Consider the following 19,788-nt stretch of genomic DNA (forward strand, 5'->3'; position numbering starts at 1 on the left):
ACTCATGAAACAGTTCCAAAGAAAAATGATTAACAACTGTCATAGGTCTCTGAAATCTTTTTATGGTATATATGAAAGTTAAATTCAGTAACACACTAATTTCACATCCAAAATGGAAATTTAGGTAAGCATTGAATGATACATTTTTTCAAACATTAAAATATGCATCTCTATTGCTATTTCATAAGTGAGTCTTTTTCCCTATATGCAGTGTGTAAATCTTTAGTTTGCAAATCCTCTCCTAAGAAGTTTCTTTTTAAAATCCTTTTTTAAAATAAACTCATAGAAGCATAGATGTTCAATCTGATAAGTTGACTCAAAATTTTTAATTATATTATTTAACTAAAGAAAAATGCCAAAATAACAGGCAATTACTATAATAACTGTGGGTGAAATACATATTCACTGGTATCCCATAGGATACATATCTTCCATCACACGACGCCACACTTGAAAAATGTCCCTTAGGTGAGAGCGGGGGTAAAAGCAGACTTTTAATTCTTCTTTGAATGGAGATCCTGGTTGCTTAGCCATTTGGGCCACATGACCTGGCAAATTTGACGGTAATCAAAGTGTCTGTGGCAGAGTGTGATGGTGTATGGAGACTTTAGGTTCCTGTAGGCGAATCAGAGCACAGAACTTTAGAATTTTGATGGAAAGTTATACCATCCTCTGCAGATAACTATCCTCCTTTTGGGAAACTGCTTCTGGCTTTGACTCAACACTTGACCACAGGTCACCAAGTTACCATGTGAACTACCCATTATTAACAGGGTATTGTCTGACTCACTGAGCCACAAAATTGGGTGTGTACAGCACCAGTCTGTCATTAAGAGGAAGTAGAATACACACGATTATATAGGTCCTGTAGGCACAAATAAGTTGCAGAGGCAAGTGGCTCAAATTTCCATGACCCCTGTTCCTGCTAAATTACCTCCTCCTTCTCAACTGGGACCCCTTAGGAACTCCTCTATGATCAGCTGACCAAGGAAGAGAAAAGAGAGGCCTGGTTTACAAATTGTTCTGCACAACATTCTGGCACCACTTGAAAGTGAACAGCGACAGCACCAGAGCTCCACTTAGGAGTAGCCCTGAAAGACTGTGGTGAAGAGAAATCCTCCCAGTGGGCACAACTTTGAACACTATACTGGGTTGTTTACCATACTAGAAGGAGAGATGGCGAAAAGGATGGATTTACATTGTTTCATGTGCAATAACTAATGGTTTGACTGGATGGTCAGGAAAAGGAGCTCTGGAGAAAAGGTATGTGAACGGACCTCTCCAAACAGGTTCAGAAGGTAAAGATATTTAAGTTGCACATCAATGCTCACTGAAGAGTAACAGTGGCAGAGGAAGATTTAATCATCATGCTGGGTGAGGAAGATTTAATTTAATGCTGGGTGACAAAATGGAATGGCTTATGAAGATTCAGTAACAGCACTAGCTGGCTGGCAACACCTTGTAGGGCTGGGGCAATGTCTTCCAGGACACTCTAAATCAGAGACTATATGGTATTGTTTCTTCCATAGCCAGGATTCACAGGTCTGGAAATCAAGAGTTAGAAACAGGAGCATAGTAGCTCCTTAACAATAATCCACTAGTTTCTGCTCCTAATCTAAATTTCTGCTTCCTATCCCCACAACTTTGGGCTCCAATATCTTAGAAGTCTTAGTTCCCACGAGATAAATGCTTCCATTAGAAAATATGTAAAGATTCCATTATCCTACAAGTTGATACTGCCACACCTGGCCATTTTGGGACCCTGTGCCAGTGAATCAACAGGCAGAGAGGTTTACTGTACTGAATGGGGTAACTGATCTGGACTCTCAAGGAGAAATAGAGTTGCTACCACACAGATGACTTGGGATGATAAAGAAGAGTATGTCTGGGATATAGAGTTCCTGGGGTATCTCTTAGTATCCCCATAAATTGTTATAAAAGTTACTGGAAACCACTACAATCCAAAACACGCAGGGCTGTTAACGGCAGAGACACTTCAGGACTGAAAGTTTGAGTTACCCCACCAAACAAGAAACCATCACCAGCTGAGAGGCTTGCCAAGGGCAAAGGGACTATGGAATGGATAGTGGAAGAATGAAATTATCAATACCAGCTATGACCACATGATTGGTGACATAAATGTGGTAGTTATGAATGCAGTAGTTATGAATATTTCTTCCTTACTTTGAAATACATGTATTTGTCTATAATCATCCAATTCTACTTTTCCTTCATTGTTATAAACTGAATTGTGTCCCCCCTTAAAAAAATAATCTGTATGTTAAAGCCTTAACTCCCAATGTGACTGTATTTGGAGACAGAGCCTTTAGGGAGGTAATTAAGGTTAAATGAGGTCACAAGAGTGAAGCCCTAATCTGATAGGACTGATGTTTTTATAAGAGAAAGAGGCATCAAAGATGGCTCTCTCCCTTGCGTGCTCTCTCTTTTTGCACAGGTGCACGCAAAGAGAAGAGACCATGTGAGGACACAGTGAGAAGGCAGCCATCTACAAGCCAAGAGAGCTCTCATCAGAACCCAATTCTGATGGCACCTTGATCTTAGACTTCAAACCTCCAGAAAACTGAAAAAATAAATGTCTGTTGATCAAGCCACCCAATCTCTGATATTCTGTTATAGTGGCCCAAGAAGATTAATACACCCATCTCTGCCATTTCCTCTCTAACACAGAGTTTCTCAGCTTCAGTACGATTGACATTTGGGGCCAGATACCTCTTCGTTGTGGGGACCTGTTCCTCACGTTGAAGGATGTTTAGCAGCAACTCTGGCCTCTACCCACTAGACGCCAGTAGCACTGCCCCACTCCGCCAGCTGTGACAATCCAAATTATCCCCAGACACAGCCAAATGTCTTCTGGAGGGGCAAAATCATCTCCAGTTGAGAACTACTGATCTAATACAAGATGTTCATAGTGGCGAATCTTTTATTTCAGTATTTAAGCTATAGGATCTCAAAGGGGGAGTGTGACTCACCTAGAAATGACTATCACCCAAATATGGATAATGTAGATTTCATATCTTTTTGGAGAGTAAGTCTGTCTTCAGTTGTATGAAAGATAGTTGCACCTTGTAGGTGGAAGCATGACTTTACTACTATTTTAATTTGATAGTTAAATGTGGTTATAAAGGGGTGTGAATGGATGCCACGTTGAAAAGCGATGGACTGCCGGGGTTTATATTGTGTCAATTCAGTTAAGCTGGGAACTATGCTTGACAGAATCCCCTTCCCTGTATGCTTCTAACTTCAAGTTGACCAAAACAGTAACTACATATGATTTAGCAGACAGAAAGTAAGGCAGCAGCCATTATTCTCTAAAGGTCATTCTAGTCCAAGGTGGTGACAAACAGCCAAGGCCAAGTGAATTATAGCTCCACATCCAGCTCTGCTTCCAAACTACTGATCCTACTGACCAACCGCTGCACTAGCCCACTACTTGGGTGCATGGAGGCAAGAGCTCCCCCAGATATCCTCAAGGGCTTTCCATTTGCAGTTCCACTTCAGGAGCTGGACACACTTGGCTTCTCAGACTGGTTAGATATGCCTCTGATCTTCCAACTCCCCTTCTGAAACCTTGCTTCCCCAGATCCTTTCACAATTGTGTAAGGCCTAATTTCCTATAATAAATCCTATTACACTCATTCATGATTCTGCTTTCCTGACTGAATTCTGATCACTCAGTAAACACACAGTGAATGCAACACTGCTATGCCATTCAGTAGTTCTTGTTTTAGACGATGTGAAGATGAAGGAAAGCAGTCAATCTCCCTCTGTGCAACCTGCCCCCCCGTCCCGTCCCCTGCCAAAGTCTTCTCAATAGCAGAGAGTTAATAAGTTAATGTAGATAAGTAGGTAAAACAATAAAATATCTATCATATTTGCCTTAAAATTAAACACTCCAAGTGCTTATAATCATATTCTTTGCTGTGTATAATCACTATATGAATACATTTCCAAGCTGAAACGCTTCTTAGAATGAAAGCTCTCAAAGAATTTCTCTCAGAATAACTTTACATTAGACAAACTTCATTTAATGACATAAAATACAGCATGGTGGTTAATTCAACTTTTTAATAAAGGAGAGGGAATAAAAATAGATAAAATAGATGGAAGTAGTTTTGCTTAAGAATCTTTACCTTTGTGTTCCTTATAACAACTGGATATTTCATCTCTGAAAAAAAAGAATTAGTGAAACATTTATTTTTAGTAAAAGAAGGCCTACATTATTTGAAATAATTTTCTTCTGTCACAACCATGATTGCTCCCCACATTTCTTTTTTTTTAATTAAAGTTATTGGGGTGACAATGGTTAGTAAAGTTACATAGATTTCAGGTGTACAATTCTGTAATACATCATCTATATATCACATTGTGTTCACCACCCAGAGTCAGTTCTCCGCTAACACCATATATTTGATCCCCTTTACCCTCATCTCCCACCCCCCACCCCCTTTACCCTCTGGTAACCACTAAACTATTGCCTGTGTCTATGAGTTTTTGTTTCTTTATTTGTTTGTCTCGTTCCTTTGTTGTTTTCAGTTTTATATCCCACATATCAGTGAAATCATATGGTTCTCGACTTTTTCTGTCTGACTTATTTCACTTGGCACAATAATCTTAAGATCCATCCATGTTGTCACAAATGGTACTATTTCATCTTTTCTTATGGCAGAATAATATTCCATTGTGTATATATACCATATCTTATTTATCCAATCATCTATGGAAGACATGTTGGTTGTTTCTATGTCTTGTCCAACGTAAATAAAGCTGCAATGAACATCGGATGCATATATCTTTATGGATAAATGTTTTCAGATTTTTTTTTTTGGTAGATACCCAGGAGAGGGATTGCTGGGTCATATGGGAATTCTGTTCTTAATTTTTTGAGGAGCCTCCACACTGCCTTCCATAATGGCTGCACCAGTCTGCATTCCCACCAACAGTGTATGAGGATTCCTTTTTCTCCACAGTCTCTCCAACACTTGTTACTCTTTGCCTTGTTGATGATAACCATTCTGATGCTCCCCACATTTCATTCTGAAGCTTTTTACCAGTAACAAGATTAAACTAGCTCATATTTAACAATATATATATATAACTATGGCCTGTTTTTGTGATTATTTTATAAGAATTCATTAAATCTATGCTTATAAACCTTTTCCCACCTTAGCTTCAACACAGGCAGTCCAAGCTTTTCTCTGAACTACAATCCTAGAAACCATGCTATAAAATGGATCATTATAAATCAGTACATATTTTCCCACAGGACTAATTCTATGACACTTGTTGTCCAAGTGTTGGTTACCTGAGTCCTTGCAGATTGTAGGTTGTGGAGAGAAGCATGAGTTATCCCAACACAAAAATTTCCAATAATAAACCATGTATAAAATTAGCTCCCAATTAGATACATGGGATCTCAAAGTCTTAGAAAGCACACATACAGCACGTAAAGAATACTTGTATCATAAATTTGATTGATTATGCTACCTAGCTATAATAATCTTAATTATTTAACAATTTTTCTCACTATCTTAGAATTTAGAAGGATACTGTGAGAATGATTCAGATGACCCAGATCGCCTTAAAAACCTGTCAAGGAAGAATAAATTCAGCACTCCTTTTTTTCTCCTGCAAATTTCCCAATAGCAAATTCAAAACTTACAAACCAATTCATTTTTTAAAAATATTGTCCCCAAAGCAAAACAAAACAAACAAACTGCAGTCTACAGTGGCAGGGGTAGGTGAGAGTGGGTGAAAGGTATCGGGGTAGTGCAGAATGGCTGAGTCATACCCTATCCCAGACAGTATGACTGATCAAGACTGGGTGATGCTCAAGTTTGCATTTTTAACAAGCATCCCCGAGGGATTCTGACTGTAACCTACAGGATGAGGACCTGTCTGGGGGCTAATTTTATATAAACAGCCATGGCAGTTCAGGTTTTAGCACCAGTGCGATTGATCAGTGTCCGATCAGTGCCTAGTTCTCTATTGGCACGAGACTCACTGGAAGTCCCAGTTCTCCCACATCCAGTCTCACCCTTGTCCCTTCTGTACCTGCCTCCAGTCTGGGCCCTACCATAGCCTTGCTCCTAGAAGACCTCCCGCCAGGACTACCCCAGGCAAAAAATGGTCCCAAGTTTGTTTAGAAGTCAGTACAAGTATTCATAAGAAAAGACAAGGATGGCTTACCATCTTTACTTCTTGAAGGACTTTCTCTAGCCATTTCGATATCTTTTACTTCAAAATTGGTCAAGACAGAGCCACCTGCTTCTTGGAAATCCTGGGCAAATGACAAAGCCACCTGACGATAGTCCACAATGCCAGTATATGGGCAATCGATAGCCATTAGACCCTGCGACAGGATCATGAAAAAGTTAAGACAACACAATTAAAAATCACCGAACAGGTTGTTCAATAAATTTTATTTTGTGATGAAGTTTTTTACTATCTATTTTGATGGATTAACATACATTATCCTTTCCTGGCAAACCCTGATAGTTTTAAAGAAAAATAAAAGCTTGCTCTGTTCAGTGCCTAAATTTGATCTTGAATATATATATATATATATATATATATATATCAGGTATAAGATATAACACTAAGAAAATCTTTACAATTAGAAAATAATTTTCTTTCTTAAAGGAGTTAATATTGCCAGGCTCTTCCAGCTGCCACACTGAGTTTTTCAGTTTTATTCATTCCTCATCATATCTGATTCTGAGTCAAATTCTGTGTCACCAACCAATTGTTTTAAATAAACTCCACTGAGATCTTCCAAGCAGTGAATCATATGTCATACACACTCAGTGAGAACTCATAATTGTTCATATGTTTGCAGAGCATTGATTTGGTTGGCTATAGACTCTATTTTCAAGACTGCAATATTGAATGGAGATTGTACATGGTTAATTCAAACTTTCTTTTCAATTACTATGAGAAATTAATAGCCTGGGTTGTTTTTTTGTTTGTTTATTTGTTTTGCGAAGACATGTTCAAACTCTATAGATGAGTGATCTACAACCACGCTTAGTTAATTTTTTGGAATAAATGTTGACTGAACATTGGCCTTTTCTAATTCTGAACAAAAGAATAAGAGTAGAATTTCACACACTAAGTATTGACTACATTTGGTGGAATCTTTGATAATAGCACCATTTTCTATTGCCTTATTATTTGAGTATATCAGTTTTCCCAATCAATTCTCCCTAAAAGGGTAGCCTGGTTCCCAGGATAACTAAGGCCCAGAAGCTGAGTGTGACTGGTAAATGCTGCCGTCCTCTTGTTTGGCCAGCACAGCCCTGTCACTGTTGCAGTTTTAAATAATATATTGTCAAATATTATTTTAAAACATCTCATTCGTGTATTCAGTGCCTCATCCCTACCCCCAATACATTTACCTGCTTGTCCTTGAAAAGCTTTTAACTTTACCATCCATTCCTGACCAGTGGTACCTAAGGGTAAAGGCTCAGAAAACACCCAACAGTCTCTTTTCACAAACTGAAAGCAACATCTGGAAACATCATTTTCCTGGCAGTTTTGCTTCTATAGTATAAGAGCATTTGCCCAAGTATAGGAAATCATCCCTTCTGTTTCAATATAGTAGATACACGTTAAGATTTTATATAGACCTTATACTGCCTGACAATCCCTAAATTCACAGGTCAATAGTTACAATTCAATTTCAACCTATAAATAGTATTTTGGTTACAATAACCTTGGAATCTAAGATAAAACTGAGAGTTTAGTTACAAAATCTTCTTTACCTAGCATAAAACTATGTGACAAGTATGATAACAGAGGGATAAAAATGTGCTGTTAAAGTGCTTCATATCAACAGTTTTTTGGAATCCCAAATATCCTTCTTATTCATGTTATATGCCTATTGCCCAGCACAATGCCTAACACACAGAAGGCATTTATTTACTGAATGAATGAACTTTTGAGGGCTGTCTTTAAATATACAAGATTCCCCCCTCTTCTGGAACTTCCCTAAAAAGTCTCCCTTCTTTTCTTTCCTTTTCTAGTCTTGGCTTTGCTCCTCCTCATGAGATATTGGTGTGTCCCACCTACACGTGTATGTTGGGGGAAGGCGGAGAGAGTCACTGATGCCAAGCAATTGAATGCTCTGGCCGGGGACGGGGCTGGTGGACAGGGTGGCTGTCAGCCAGGAGCTGGGCATACCCTGTCCAGGTTAGCAGGTCAGAGCTTGAAATCTGGGGCCAACAGCAAGGCAGGTGGCTGGAAAAGAACCAGGCAAGCAGGACAGGTAAAGCTGGGCGTCAGAAGTCAGTCAGGAAGATAGAAGAACAGATGAATGTGTGGTTGAACAATTAAAGCAAAAGAGGACAGATCCGCATAGCTAGGGTGAAAAGAAGCAGTCAGGATTTGCCCAGAAAGACAGCTGTCAAGAGCTATCTTCTGAAGTCAAAGTTTACAGAGGCAGTTTAAAAATTTCCGAGATGCTCCACTGGGAGTATTTCATCTCGTCCTCCTCCTCCTCCTCCTCCTTCTTAAAGGGATCTAGTCCAAGAAGCCATTTAGAGCTGCCCTAATAAACTTTTTCTTTTCGGAGAGCTTGAAAGAAAGAGAAGTCACCCTGTACTATGGAAATTTTGCCTACCATTCTTGGTCGCGGTGGTGAGGTTGGGGGAGACGGCAGAAATTCACTCGAGACACCTGCATGAAATAACCAGACTATATTTTTCCACTACATATTGCCACCCTTAAATAGGCATTGATAATTACAACGTGGCATTATATAAAGTAGATCACTTCTGTAAAAGCAGGATATACTTCTTATAAGTTATACTACTTATTTTTATTACTACTTATTCATCTTTCAAGTGGGGGTTCCCCTCCGAGAAGGCTTTCCTAAACTCGCGGACTAAGCTCAAAGCTCTCCCTTATACTGCTACAAGTCAGACTATCAGTTCTATCAGCATGCTTATCACTGTATGAAAATGATATCTTCTGCTACACTACAACTTCCTTTAAGTGACTATCAGGTCATGCTCATCTTATCTGCTGTGCTTAACATTGTGTTTGGCACATAGTAAAGGAGAAAATATTGCTCAAGCTAAACAGAAAAAAATACCAGCTCTGAGTCAGATCTGGGGGCAGGGGACTCTTTAAGAGCTGTGTAACCTTGGGAAAGTAACCTCACCAGTTTTTTTCATTTAAAGGCACAAAAAGATGTGTAGATAGGTAATTTGATTTTCTATGCACACATACCTCTTCTACCTCATTCTAAGACCTGCGAGGATAATTGTCAGGGTCACAGAACAATATGTAGACTCATCCTTAGCCTATGTGATGGGTGAAGAGTTATGGTTGGTTGTTTTTTTTGTTGTTTTTTTATCAGGAAAGCATGATATAAAGAATCGTGGGTTTTTGCTCCTATTTTTTCTCTCTTCAAAGCCCCTCACAAAGATACATGACAGACAATGACTGTTGTTCCAGCTGATTAGCTGAAATCTTCAAAAATCCTCCCAATTTCAGTATTACAACAAAACCAGTGATCTTGTTTTTCAAAATCTACAATCGATATTGTTTTACATCATGACCAAATCTACAGTGGGTCAGGGGCTCAGATGTCCTTTTTTCGGGGTACCAATTTTAAAGTTTGAAAAAGCATTTCGTTAGCAAATAAAAATAGAAACATGTTAAAAATTAGCATGCTTTATGAAGGAGGTTATAAATTGTTTTAGTCTCAAAGGCAAGGTAGCACTTGATAGGAACAGAATAGTGAGATTCTGACATCTTAGTTTGACATCTTAGTCTGACAACCAAATTCCAACAAAATCACATAAAGCTACTTATAAAGCAGCAGCAGGAATAGCATTCTTTTGGAAAGCACTCAATAATTTTTGTAAAGCACTGTATAGATAAGGGACAGAAAGTGAGTTTTACTTTTTTTAGACTTTATTTTTTAAAGCAGTTTTAGGTTCACAGCAAAACTGAGCACAAGGTACAGAGATTTCCCATAGACTTTCTGCCCCTACATGTGTACAACCTCCTAATCTCTTAATTTTAATACCAGCATTTTTTTCCTTCAAGTATGGCCTCAGTCTAAACAACCAGCTCTGCTGTAAACAAATGACTGTGTGCCCCTAAAATTCATATGTTGAAACTAATTCCCAATGGGATGGTATTTGGAGGTGGGGCCTTTGGGAGGTGATTAGATCATGAGGGTAGAGCTCTCATAAATTGGATTAGTGTCTTTATAAAAGAGACCCTGGAGAGATCCCTCACCTCTTCTCCCAGGTGAGTACACGGCTAGAAGATGGCTGCCTATGAACCAGGAAGTGGATTCTTACCAGATACCAAATCTGCCAGAGCCTTGATCTTGGACTTCCAGCTTCCAGAACGGTGAGAAATACATTTTTGTAATTTATAAACTACCTAGTCTACAGTACTTTGTTATAGCAGCCTGAACTGACTAAGACAAGTTCTTATTTAGCTTATCATTTCTGTTGCAACTATTCAACTGGTTTTACAATATTCTAGGATTTCTCCACAATGTTTTTAAATAGTCTATCTTACTCTCCAAAATTATTGACATGGCTTAAAGGAAATAAACAGAATAAAATAATGAGTTATACGTAAAACATCAAGAAAGGGGCAAATATAAACCAAGGGGAAAAACATATCTAACTAAGTATACCTACTTATCTTAACAGATATCCCGAAAAATCCCCAAATCTTCAAGCAAAACGAATGGGAATTCACGAGAATTCCTTAAATAAGCATGTAATAGTACCTACTACCTCTTAAGGATTAACATACACTGGATGCCTTATGCATGTTATTAGGTTGGTGCAAAAGCAATTACGGTTTAAAAGGTTAAAAACTGCAAAAACTGCAATTACTTTTGCACCAACCTAATATTTCATTCAATTCTCAGAACCTATGTCTGTCTGACTTCTCAACCACTGCATTATGCTCCTCACTTTATGTTAGATTCCAGTTTATGGGGGGAAAAAGAGTGTATAGTGAGATAAAAATAGAGGATAATATGTCAAAATTCCCTGAAGTCTGGGAATTACTAACCTCTGATGTACAAGAGATACCAGATATGCATCAGATATTCCAAAAATAACTATTAAGTAGCATTGGTAGTACAGTGGTGAGCATAGCTACCTTTCAAAATAACTACAAATGGCTTTGGCTTCCCACTCCAAGGCTCCCCTCTCTCCCATGTCCAGTCCAAATTCTATCCTATGTACCAGGACTTGATTACCTTTCCTAAAGTAGCACATTTTACACTGTCTTTCTCCTATCCAAATCCTTTAGTGGCTCCCTACTGTTTAAATCAGGGGTTGGCAAATTTTTCTATAAAGGGCCAGACAGTATATTTTTGTCTATGTGGGGCTTATGATCTCTATTGAAACTACTCGGCTGTTTGGCACAAAAGCAGTCATAGACAATACGTAAATGAAAAAATGTGGCTGTAGTCCAGTAAAACTTTTATTGATGAACACTGAAACTTAAAATTCTTATAATTTTCACATGTCACAAAATATTCTTCTTCTTTTAATGTTTTTCAACCATTTAAAAATATAAGAACTATTCTTAGCTCACACGTCATAAAAAATAGATGGCAGGCTGGATTTGACCCACAGGTCGTAGTTTGCTGGCCATGTAGCAACATTGCCCAAAGCCAGAAAGACCTTATTTATTAAATTAATAAGTCATGGGGATGTAATGTACAGCATGTAACTATAGTTAATAATACTGCATATTTGAAAGTTAAGAGCGTAGATATTAAAAGTTCTCATCACAAGAAAAAAAAATTGCAACTGTATGGTGATGGAGGTTAACGAGAATTATTGTAGTGATCATTTTGCAACATATACAAATATCAGATCATTATATAATACATCTGAAACTAATATAATGCTATAGGTCAATTATACTTCAATTTTAAAAAAGGACATTGCCTAAAAATTAAAAAGAATTAATAATTGATAAGAAAGACCACAACAGAAAAAATGGGCAGTACACTTATGAAAAGGTGTACAATTTCATGAATCATCAGGGAAATGCAAATTAAAACTGTAATATTATACTACTACATACCCACCAGAATGTCTAAAATGGAAACAAACAACACCATGTGTTGATGAGGATACAGAGCAACTGGAACTCGCATAAACTGTTGATGACAGTATGAAGTGGGACAAAAACTTTGTTAAACTCTTTGGCAATAACCTGCCAAAGTTCAACTTGTATAAATTACAACCTAGCAACTTCCCTCCTAGATATATACCCAACAGAAATGTGTACACCAAAATACATGTGCTAGAATGTTCATAGTAGCACTATCTGGAATAGCTCAAAACTGGAAACTATCCAAATATCCATCAACAGTAGAATCATGCTATGCCCATACAGAGCCACCTGGTATCACAAAGGAAACACTGCAATGCAGTGGGAAATAATGGTCTTTTTAAACAAAAACTCATAGACACAACAGTTTAGTGGTTATCAGAGGGTAAGGAGGGAGGAGGGATGGAAGAAGAGGGCAAAGGGGGTCAAATATATGGAGATGGAAGGAGAACTGACTCTGGGTGGTGAGCACACAATGGGATGTATAGATGACATATTATAGAAATGCACACTTGAAACCTATGTAAGTTTACTATCCATTGTCATCCCAATAAATTTAATTTTTAAAAAAAGAAATAATGGTCTTTTTAATAAATGGTTCTGAGTCAACTGGAGATCCATATGGAAAAAAATATATACCTTGACCTCAACATTCACACAATGGAGTATCATACAGCAATGACAACAAACTACAACTATGTACAATAATGTGGATGAATTTCATAAACAATACTGAATAAAATAAGTCCAGCTACAAATGAGCACATACTATATGATTCTATTTACATAAAATTCAAAAACCTGTGCTGTAAAAAGTCAGAACTGTGATAACCTTTAAGGGACAGATAGTGACTAGGAGGGGTGATGAGGTGAATCCTGGGAGGCTGGTAATGTTATCTGGGTGTTGGTCACAGTTTACGAAAATTCATCAAGCTGTAGATTTATGATTTCTGTTATATGTGATGATTCAATAAAAAGTTCCAAAGTATCAGGGTATATAGAAAATGAGGATGGAAAGATAAGATGAAATGAAGAGGGAAGTTAATACATAAAAATAAAAATGTATCCTTAAGGCCCTAGATATCTGGCAAGAGTAGGGCACAAATGTGTCTCTAAGCTTCCTTGCAGCCAGGGCAAACTGGACAATAATTAAATGATTCATGGTGTTCATAAGATGAAAACAAACCAATGGTGCTCAGGGAAAACAAAATTATTGTTAGAACTGAGGTCTGAGAGAAATTTCTCCTGTGGATTCTCAGAGAGAGACATTGTGTAACAGTGAACAACCTATGTCCTAGATCATATGCTTACAGTAGATAACTCAGGGACACAATGACCTCCTCCATAGGCTGATGCCATAAAACTAAAGAACAATTCAAAGAGAGTGATTTGGGGTCAAGGAGAAGGATGAAGAGGGCAAAACACTGCAGAGTAGGTGTGCCACTCTGATCTAGAAAGATGTATAGGAATGGTCTACATATCTTCCAGGCTTACTCCCATAAATAGCGTTTCTTTAAACCAAGTTTCTTACAAGCGTTGCTTAGCAGTGAGTTCAAAGTTACACTCTCTAAGACAGGTACCTGGAGTCCAACTAATGCATACTGTCGATAAAACAGTGAGGGAGGGGGAATAGGAAATAAAGCCATTCATTGCAACACTAAGTGGAACTGGGGGTTGGACTGACAGCTTCTGAAAGCCTATCAAAGAAAGCTGATATGCACAACAACTATTATTATTCATGTCTCTTTCATGAATAAAAAGATGTTTTTCCCCACGTTTTAAGCAAGATACTCTACAACCCACCATTCACACTCATGCCAGCCTTATTTTCCTGAAATACAGATCCAATATTGTAGCCACTCTCCTCAAAAATTTTCAGTGGCTCCTGTATCTACCGGATAAACTTCAAAGTTATTAGCATTAGTATTAGGCCCTTTATGCGAGCCTGATCCTGCCTTTCTAGTGTCACATTTTCTCTCTCCCTACACACTCTATGATCTTACCACACCTCACCACTCAACGCTTTCCAAGCATATCATATGGTCTCAGACCTCCTCTCGCCTTTGCTTATGTTCTTCAGTCCTGGTATTTTTCATAGGGAAAGGAGAAATCAGGTGTCCAGTTTGTGGCAATGCCCTCTTGTGTTTGGCACCTCACTGCTTTTATGACAGGATTATCTGTTTCTAGTAGGATTCCTGCCTCCTATAAATTCACCCTCAGCTTCCGTGGCACAACACTGAGCCCTAAATGAAAATGCTCCCATGCATGTGTGTGGAGTCACTGAACCACTCACCCTACAATACGGCTCCTTCTTTTTTATTTCCTCCTGCTGGATCAGTCTCAGGCCCTGGACACCATTCTGCAGGCCTCTCTCATATAAGGCCTGAAGTCTGGGAATTTCTTCTTGTTCAACAGCTACTATAAGCTTAAAAAAATAAAGAATATGGATAGAGTTAAACATACCATCAACAATGAAAGATAAAGTCCATAGAAAATCGTAAATTATTGCATGACTAAAATTGGGTTGGTTTTTTTTTTAAGTTGTTTCTTTTCTTCTTATATCTACTTCTCCCTTTCTTCATGACCTCATTTTCCTCTCTGAAAAAACTTCTCATAAGAAAACTGCATTAAAACAAAATTTCCCCAAAGGTGAGATATAGCCTCAATTTCCGCCTCCGTTATCAGTTGCTACATGCATCTTGGTCATAAACTACTGTTAATCACTACCACTCCCTCAATTACAGAAGGGAGAGAAGCACAGGTTGCTTAGTCTTTACATAAAAAAAAACAAAAAACAGAACAACAAAAAAACAGAATGGCCTTCTTACTTCTATAAGAGAATATAAAACACCAGCACATTAGAAAGACAGCCATTATTCAGTATAATGGAATATCACTAACACATAACTATCTATTTTATTTCCTGGAATAAAGTACATTACAAAGTATTCAGTAATGCATTCTGTTGCAGAGAAAAAAGAGGTAAGTTTATTAACTTTACTGAAGAATCTTTTCCTATTTATTTCTGGGCAAATATCTGTTTGAGGTAGTTTTTACTTTAACAAGCTCCCAGCAAAAGAAAACACAGATGTATATTCACAGGTAAATTAGAATTCACAAATCACTATTTCATAACAAGGAGTCAACAGAATTTTTCAAGATACTTTAAATCAAGGTGTAAAGGTTATTTAAATTAACAAATAATTAACCTTAAAAATAGAAGTGGAATCAAAAGACACCATCAAGAAAGTAAAAAGACAAGCCACTGCATGGGAGAAAATATTTGCAAATCACATAGAGACTAGCTAACCAGAATATATAAAGAACTCTTATAACTCAATCATAAAAACTGCAAATACAGTTTTACATCTTGCTTTTTATCACTTAACAGCATGTCAGGACCATTTCCCCACATCATTTAAAAAAAAATCTTCATAGCATCTTTGATGGCGACAATGAACTTTTATTCTTAAAAATTACATGGAGAAGACTTATAGAGAGATTTTATGAATAACCGTATGCCAACAAATTAAATAATCTATATGAAATGGACAAACTCATAAAAAGACACAAACTTCTGAAACTGACTCAAGAAGAAAAACAAAGTCTGAATAGACCGATAACAAATAAAGAGATTGAATTAGTAACTTTGAAATTTCCCACAAAGAAAATCTCAGGACCAAGGACTTTACTCATGAATGCTACCATGATTAAAGAAGAATTAATAGCAATTCTTTTTTTTTTAATTAAATTTATTGGGGTGACAATTGTTAGTAAATTTACATAAATAGCAATTCTTCATAAACTCTTCCAAAAAACACAAGAGGGAATACTTCCTAACTAATTCAATGAGACCAGTATTAGTCAGACAGAGACATCAAAAGAAAATAAAACTATAGACCAATATCCCTTATGAATATTGATGCAAAAAAATCCTGAATATTAGTAAATTGAATGCAGCAACATAAAAAAGAATTCTATACCATGACCAAGTGTATATTTATTACAGGAATGAAAGATTAAGTTAACATCCAAAAGTCAGCTAGTGCAATGTATCATATTACTAGAATAAAGAACAAAAACTACATGATTGCCTCAATAGAAGCAGAAAAGGTATTTGAGACAATCCAACATCGTTTCATGGTTAAAAAACACACAGACTCAACAAACTAGGAATAGAAAGGAATTTCCTCAATCTGATAAAGCTTATCTACAAAAAACTCACAACTAGCATCATACTTAGTAAAAGTGAAAGATTTAATACTTCCTCCTTTGGGAAGATCAGGAAAAACACAAGGATGTTCACTTTCACCACTTCTATTCAACACTGTATTAGAGATTCTATCCAGGGAAATTAGACAGGAAGAAAATATAAAGAGCATCCAGACAAAAAAAGAAATAAAACTATCTTATTTACAGATGATATGATCCTGCACATATAAAATCCTAAGGAATCCACATGGCAAAACAAAAAACAAACAAAAAAAAAGAACCAAACTGTTAGACTAATAAATGAGTTCAGCAAGGTTTCAGGATAAAAGATCAATATAAAAATCAGTCATATTCTATACATTAACAATGAATAATCCAAAATGAAATTAAAAAACAATTACCCTCACAAAAGCTTCAAACAGAATATCAAGGAATAAATTTAACAAAAGAAATGCAATACTTACACACTGAAAAATACAAAACATTGTTGAAAGAAATTAAAGAAGATCTAAATAAATCGAAAGATAGCCCATGTTCATGGCTTGCAAGATTTAATATTGTTAAGATGGGACTACTCCCCAGATTGGGAATCTATAGATTCCCTATCTCCATCAAAATCCCAGCTGTCTTTTTGGAGAAACTGACCCTAAAATTCACATGGAAATGCAAAGCTCCCAGAATAACCAAAACAAATCTTGAAAAAAAAAAGAACAAAGCTGGAGGACTCATACTTCCTAATTTCAAAATACAACAGTTACAGTAATCAAGATAGTATGGTGCTGGCATAAGAGCAGACATACGAGCTCTGACAATTAAGTTCACAAACTTGCTGAACCTATGTTACTAACCTTTTTTGATATCAGAGGGATTATTCGTTATGAATTTGTACCAACTGGTCAAATAGCTAACCAAGTTTACTATTTGGAAGTGCTGAAAAGGCTGTGTGAAAAAGTTAGACAAAAATGATCTGAACTTTTCACCAACAATTCATGGCTCTTGCATCACGACAATGCACCAGCCCCCACGGCACTGTCTGTGAGGGAGTTTTTAGCCAGTAAACAAATAACTGTATTGGAACACCCTCCCTACTCACCTGATCTGGCCCCCCATGACTTCTTTCTTTACCCGAAGATAAAGGAAATATTGAAAAGAAGACATGTTGATGACATTCAGGACATCAAGGGTAATACGATGACAGCTCTGATGGCCATTCCAGAAAAAGAGTTCCAAAATTGCTTTGAAGGGTGGACTAGGCACTGGTGTCGGTGCATAGCTCCCCAAGGGGAGTACTTTGAAGGTGACCGTAGTGATATTCAGCAATGAGGTACGTAGCACTTTTTCTAGGATGAGTTCACGAACTAAATTATCTGACCTTTGTATATAAATTGAACAGAACTGAGAATTCTAAATATACCCTATTACATTTATGCTCAATTGATTTTTGATGAAGGTGCCAAAACAATGTAGAAAGAGTAGTCTTTTCAACAAATGGTCCTGAGACAACCGGATATTCACATGCAAAAGAATGAAGTTAGACCCCTTCCTCACACCGTATACCAAAATTAATTAAAAAGTGATTATCCACTGGAGGGACAGGTGCAAAGGGTAGGGAGCTCTGCCTGACAGCCGGGGCTGGGGAAGGCAGGCTGGCGGCAAAGGTGGTAAGATGCCCTGAGAGCCCAACAAGCAGGCCAAGGACGTGGACCAGGAACATAAGGCATTCAAGCAGAAACAAAAAGAGGAACAGAAAAAAATCAAGGAGCTAAAAGCGAAGGCTATGGGGAAGGAAATTCCACATTTGGGGAAATTCCACATTTGGAATTCAGAAATCTGGCAAAAAATAAGCTTGTGCCTGAGACAATGGTGATCCTTAATTCCATTTCTGTTTAAACATCTGGATTCTTTGCCATACCATCTGTTGGCACCTATAGCTAGAATGGAGTGTTGTCTTAGAGCCTGTTGCACATTTAAGAATAAACTTAAAAATAAAATCATACTGTGGCTCATTTTCTCTTTAGTTCTTCTCACTCAGCCATTTCTTCCTTAGCTGTGAGGTCAGGGAAAACCCAGCCCAGAAGCCGAAGTCTGTTCTTCAGTCTTTGTTCTACCCCGATTCTATATCACCTGGAATTAAACCAGCTTATTTGGAGGGAAAAAAAGTGATGAAAAATCTAAATGTCAGAGCTAAGGCTATAACAAAATTTTTAGAAGAAAACATGAGCAATTTTTCATGATCTAAGGTTAGGCAATGATTTCTTAGATATGACACTAAAAACATAAGCAACAAAAGAAAAAGAGATAAACTGGACTTCATAAAAATTAAAAACTGTGCTTCAAAGGACACCATCAACAAAGTAAAAACGAACATCTACAGAAGGGGAGAAAATTTTTAGTAATATTTTAAAAATTACTATTACCATTACCATTACTATTACTATTATTACTATTACTTTATTGGGGAACAGTGTGTACTCCCAGGACTTTTTCTAAGTCAAGTTGTTGTCCTTTCAATCTTAGTTGTGGAGGGTGCCTTTCAGCTTCAAGTTGTTGTCCTTTCAGTCTTAGTTGTGGGGGGCGCAGCCTACCATTCCTTGCGGGAGTCGAACCTTGTGGTTAAAAGGACCCGCTCCAGCCAACTGAGCCATCCAGGGGCTCAGCGGCAGCTCAGCTCAAGGTGCCGTGTTCAATCCTAGTTGCAGGGAGCGCTGCCCACCATCTCTTGCGGGACTCGAGGAATAGAACCAGCAACCTTGTGGTTGAGAGCCCACTGGCCCATGTGGGAATCGAACCAACAGCCTTTGGAGATAGGAGCAGGAGCTCCAACCGCCTGAGCCACATGGCCGGCCCACTATTACTATTATTTTTAAAATAAAAAAATTTTTAAATTTGTCATAGCTAATTAGGGACTGTATCCAGAATATATAAAGAACACATACAACTCAACAATAAAAAGACAAGTCAATTTTTAAAATGGGTAAAAGATTTGAATAGACATTTCTTCAATGAATAAATGAAAAGATGCTCAACATCATAATAACTAGGGAAATGCAAATCGAAACTACAATGATATACCTCTTCATATTCACTAGAATGGCTAAAATAAAAGAGACATACAACAACAGGTGTTGGCAAGGATGTAGAGATGTTAGAATCCTCATTAATTGTCAATGGGAATGTAAAATAGTGCAGCACTTTGGAAAACAGTTTGGCAGTTCCTCAAATGTTAAACATGGAGTTACCATATGACCCAGCAATTCTACTCCTAGGTATATACCCAAGAAAAATGAACACATAGGTCCATACACAAACATGTACATGAATGTCCATAGCAGCATTATTCCTAATAGCCCAAAAGCAGAAACAACCCAAATGTCTATCAACTGATAAATGGATAAATAAAATGTGATATAGCTATATGATATATGAGTAAAATATAAAAAGGAATGAAAC

General features: G+C 37.4%; 1 protein-coding gene across 5 annotated transcripts in view; it reads right to left on the reverse strand.

Moving 5' to 3' along the window:
- L2HGDH (L-2-hydroxyglutarate dehydrogenase) overlaps positions 1-19,788 on the reverse strand; it is a 38,173-nt gene that overhangs the window by 13,897 nt on the left and 4,488 nt on the right. For all 5 annotated transcript variants that reach the window (XM_081047644.1, XM_081047642.1, XM_081047643.1 and 2 more), the window contains 3 exons: positions 14,420-14,551; positions 6,208-6,370; positions 4,152-4,186 (listed from right to left, as the gene is read on the reverse strand). In XM_081047644.1, coding sequence (XP_080903770.1) covers positions 4,152-4,186; positions 6,208-6,370; positions 14,420-14,551 — 330 coding nt within the window. The remainder of the gene's footprint in view (positions 1-4,151; positions 4,187-6,207; positions 6,371-14,419; positions 14,552-19,788) is intronic.

This window comes from Rhinolophus hipposideros (genome assembly GCF_964194185.1).
Source record: "Rhinolophus hipposideros genome assembly, chromosome: 5".
In the NCBI taxonomy this organism is placed as follows: Eukaryota; Metazoa; Chordata; class Mammalia; order Chiroptera; family Rhinolophidae; genus Rhinolophus; species Rhinolophus hipposideros.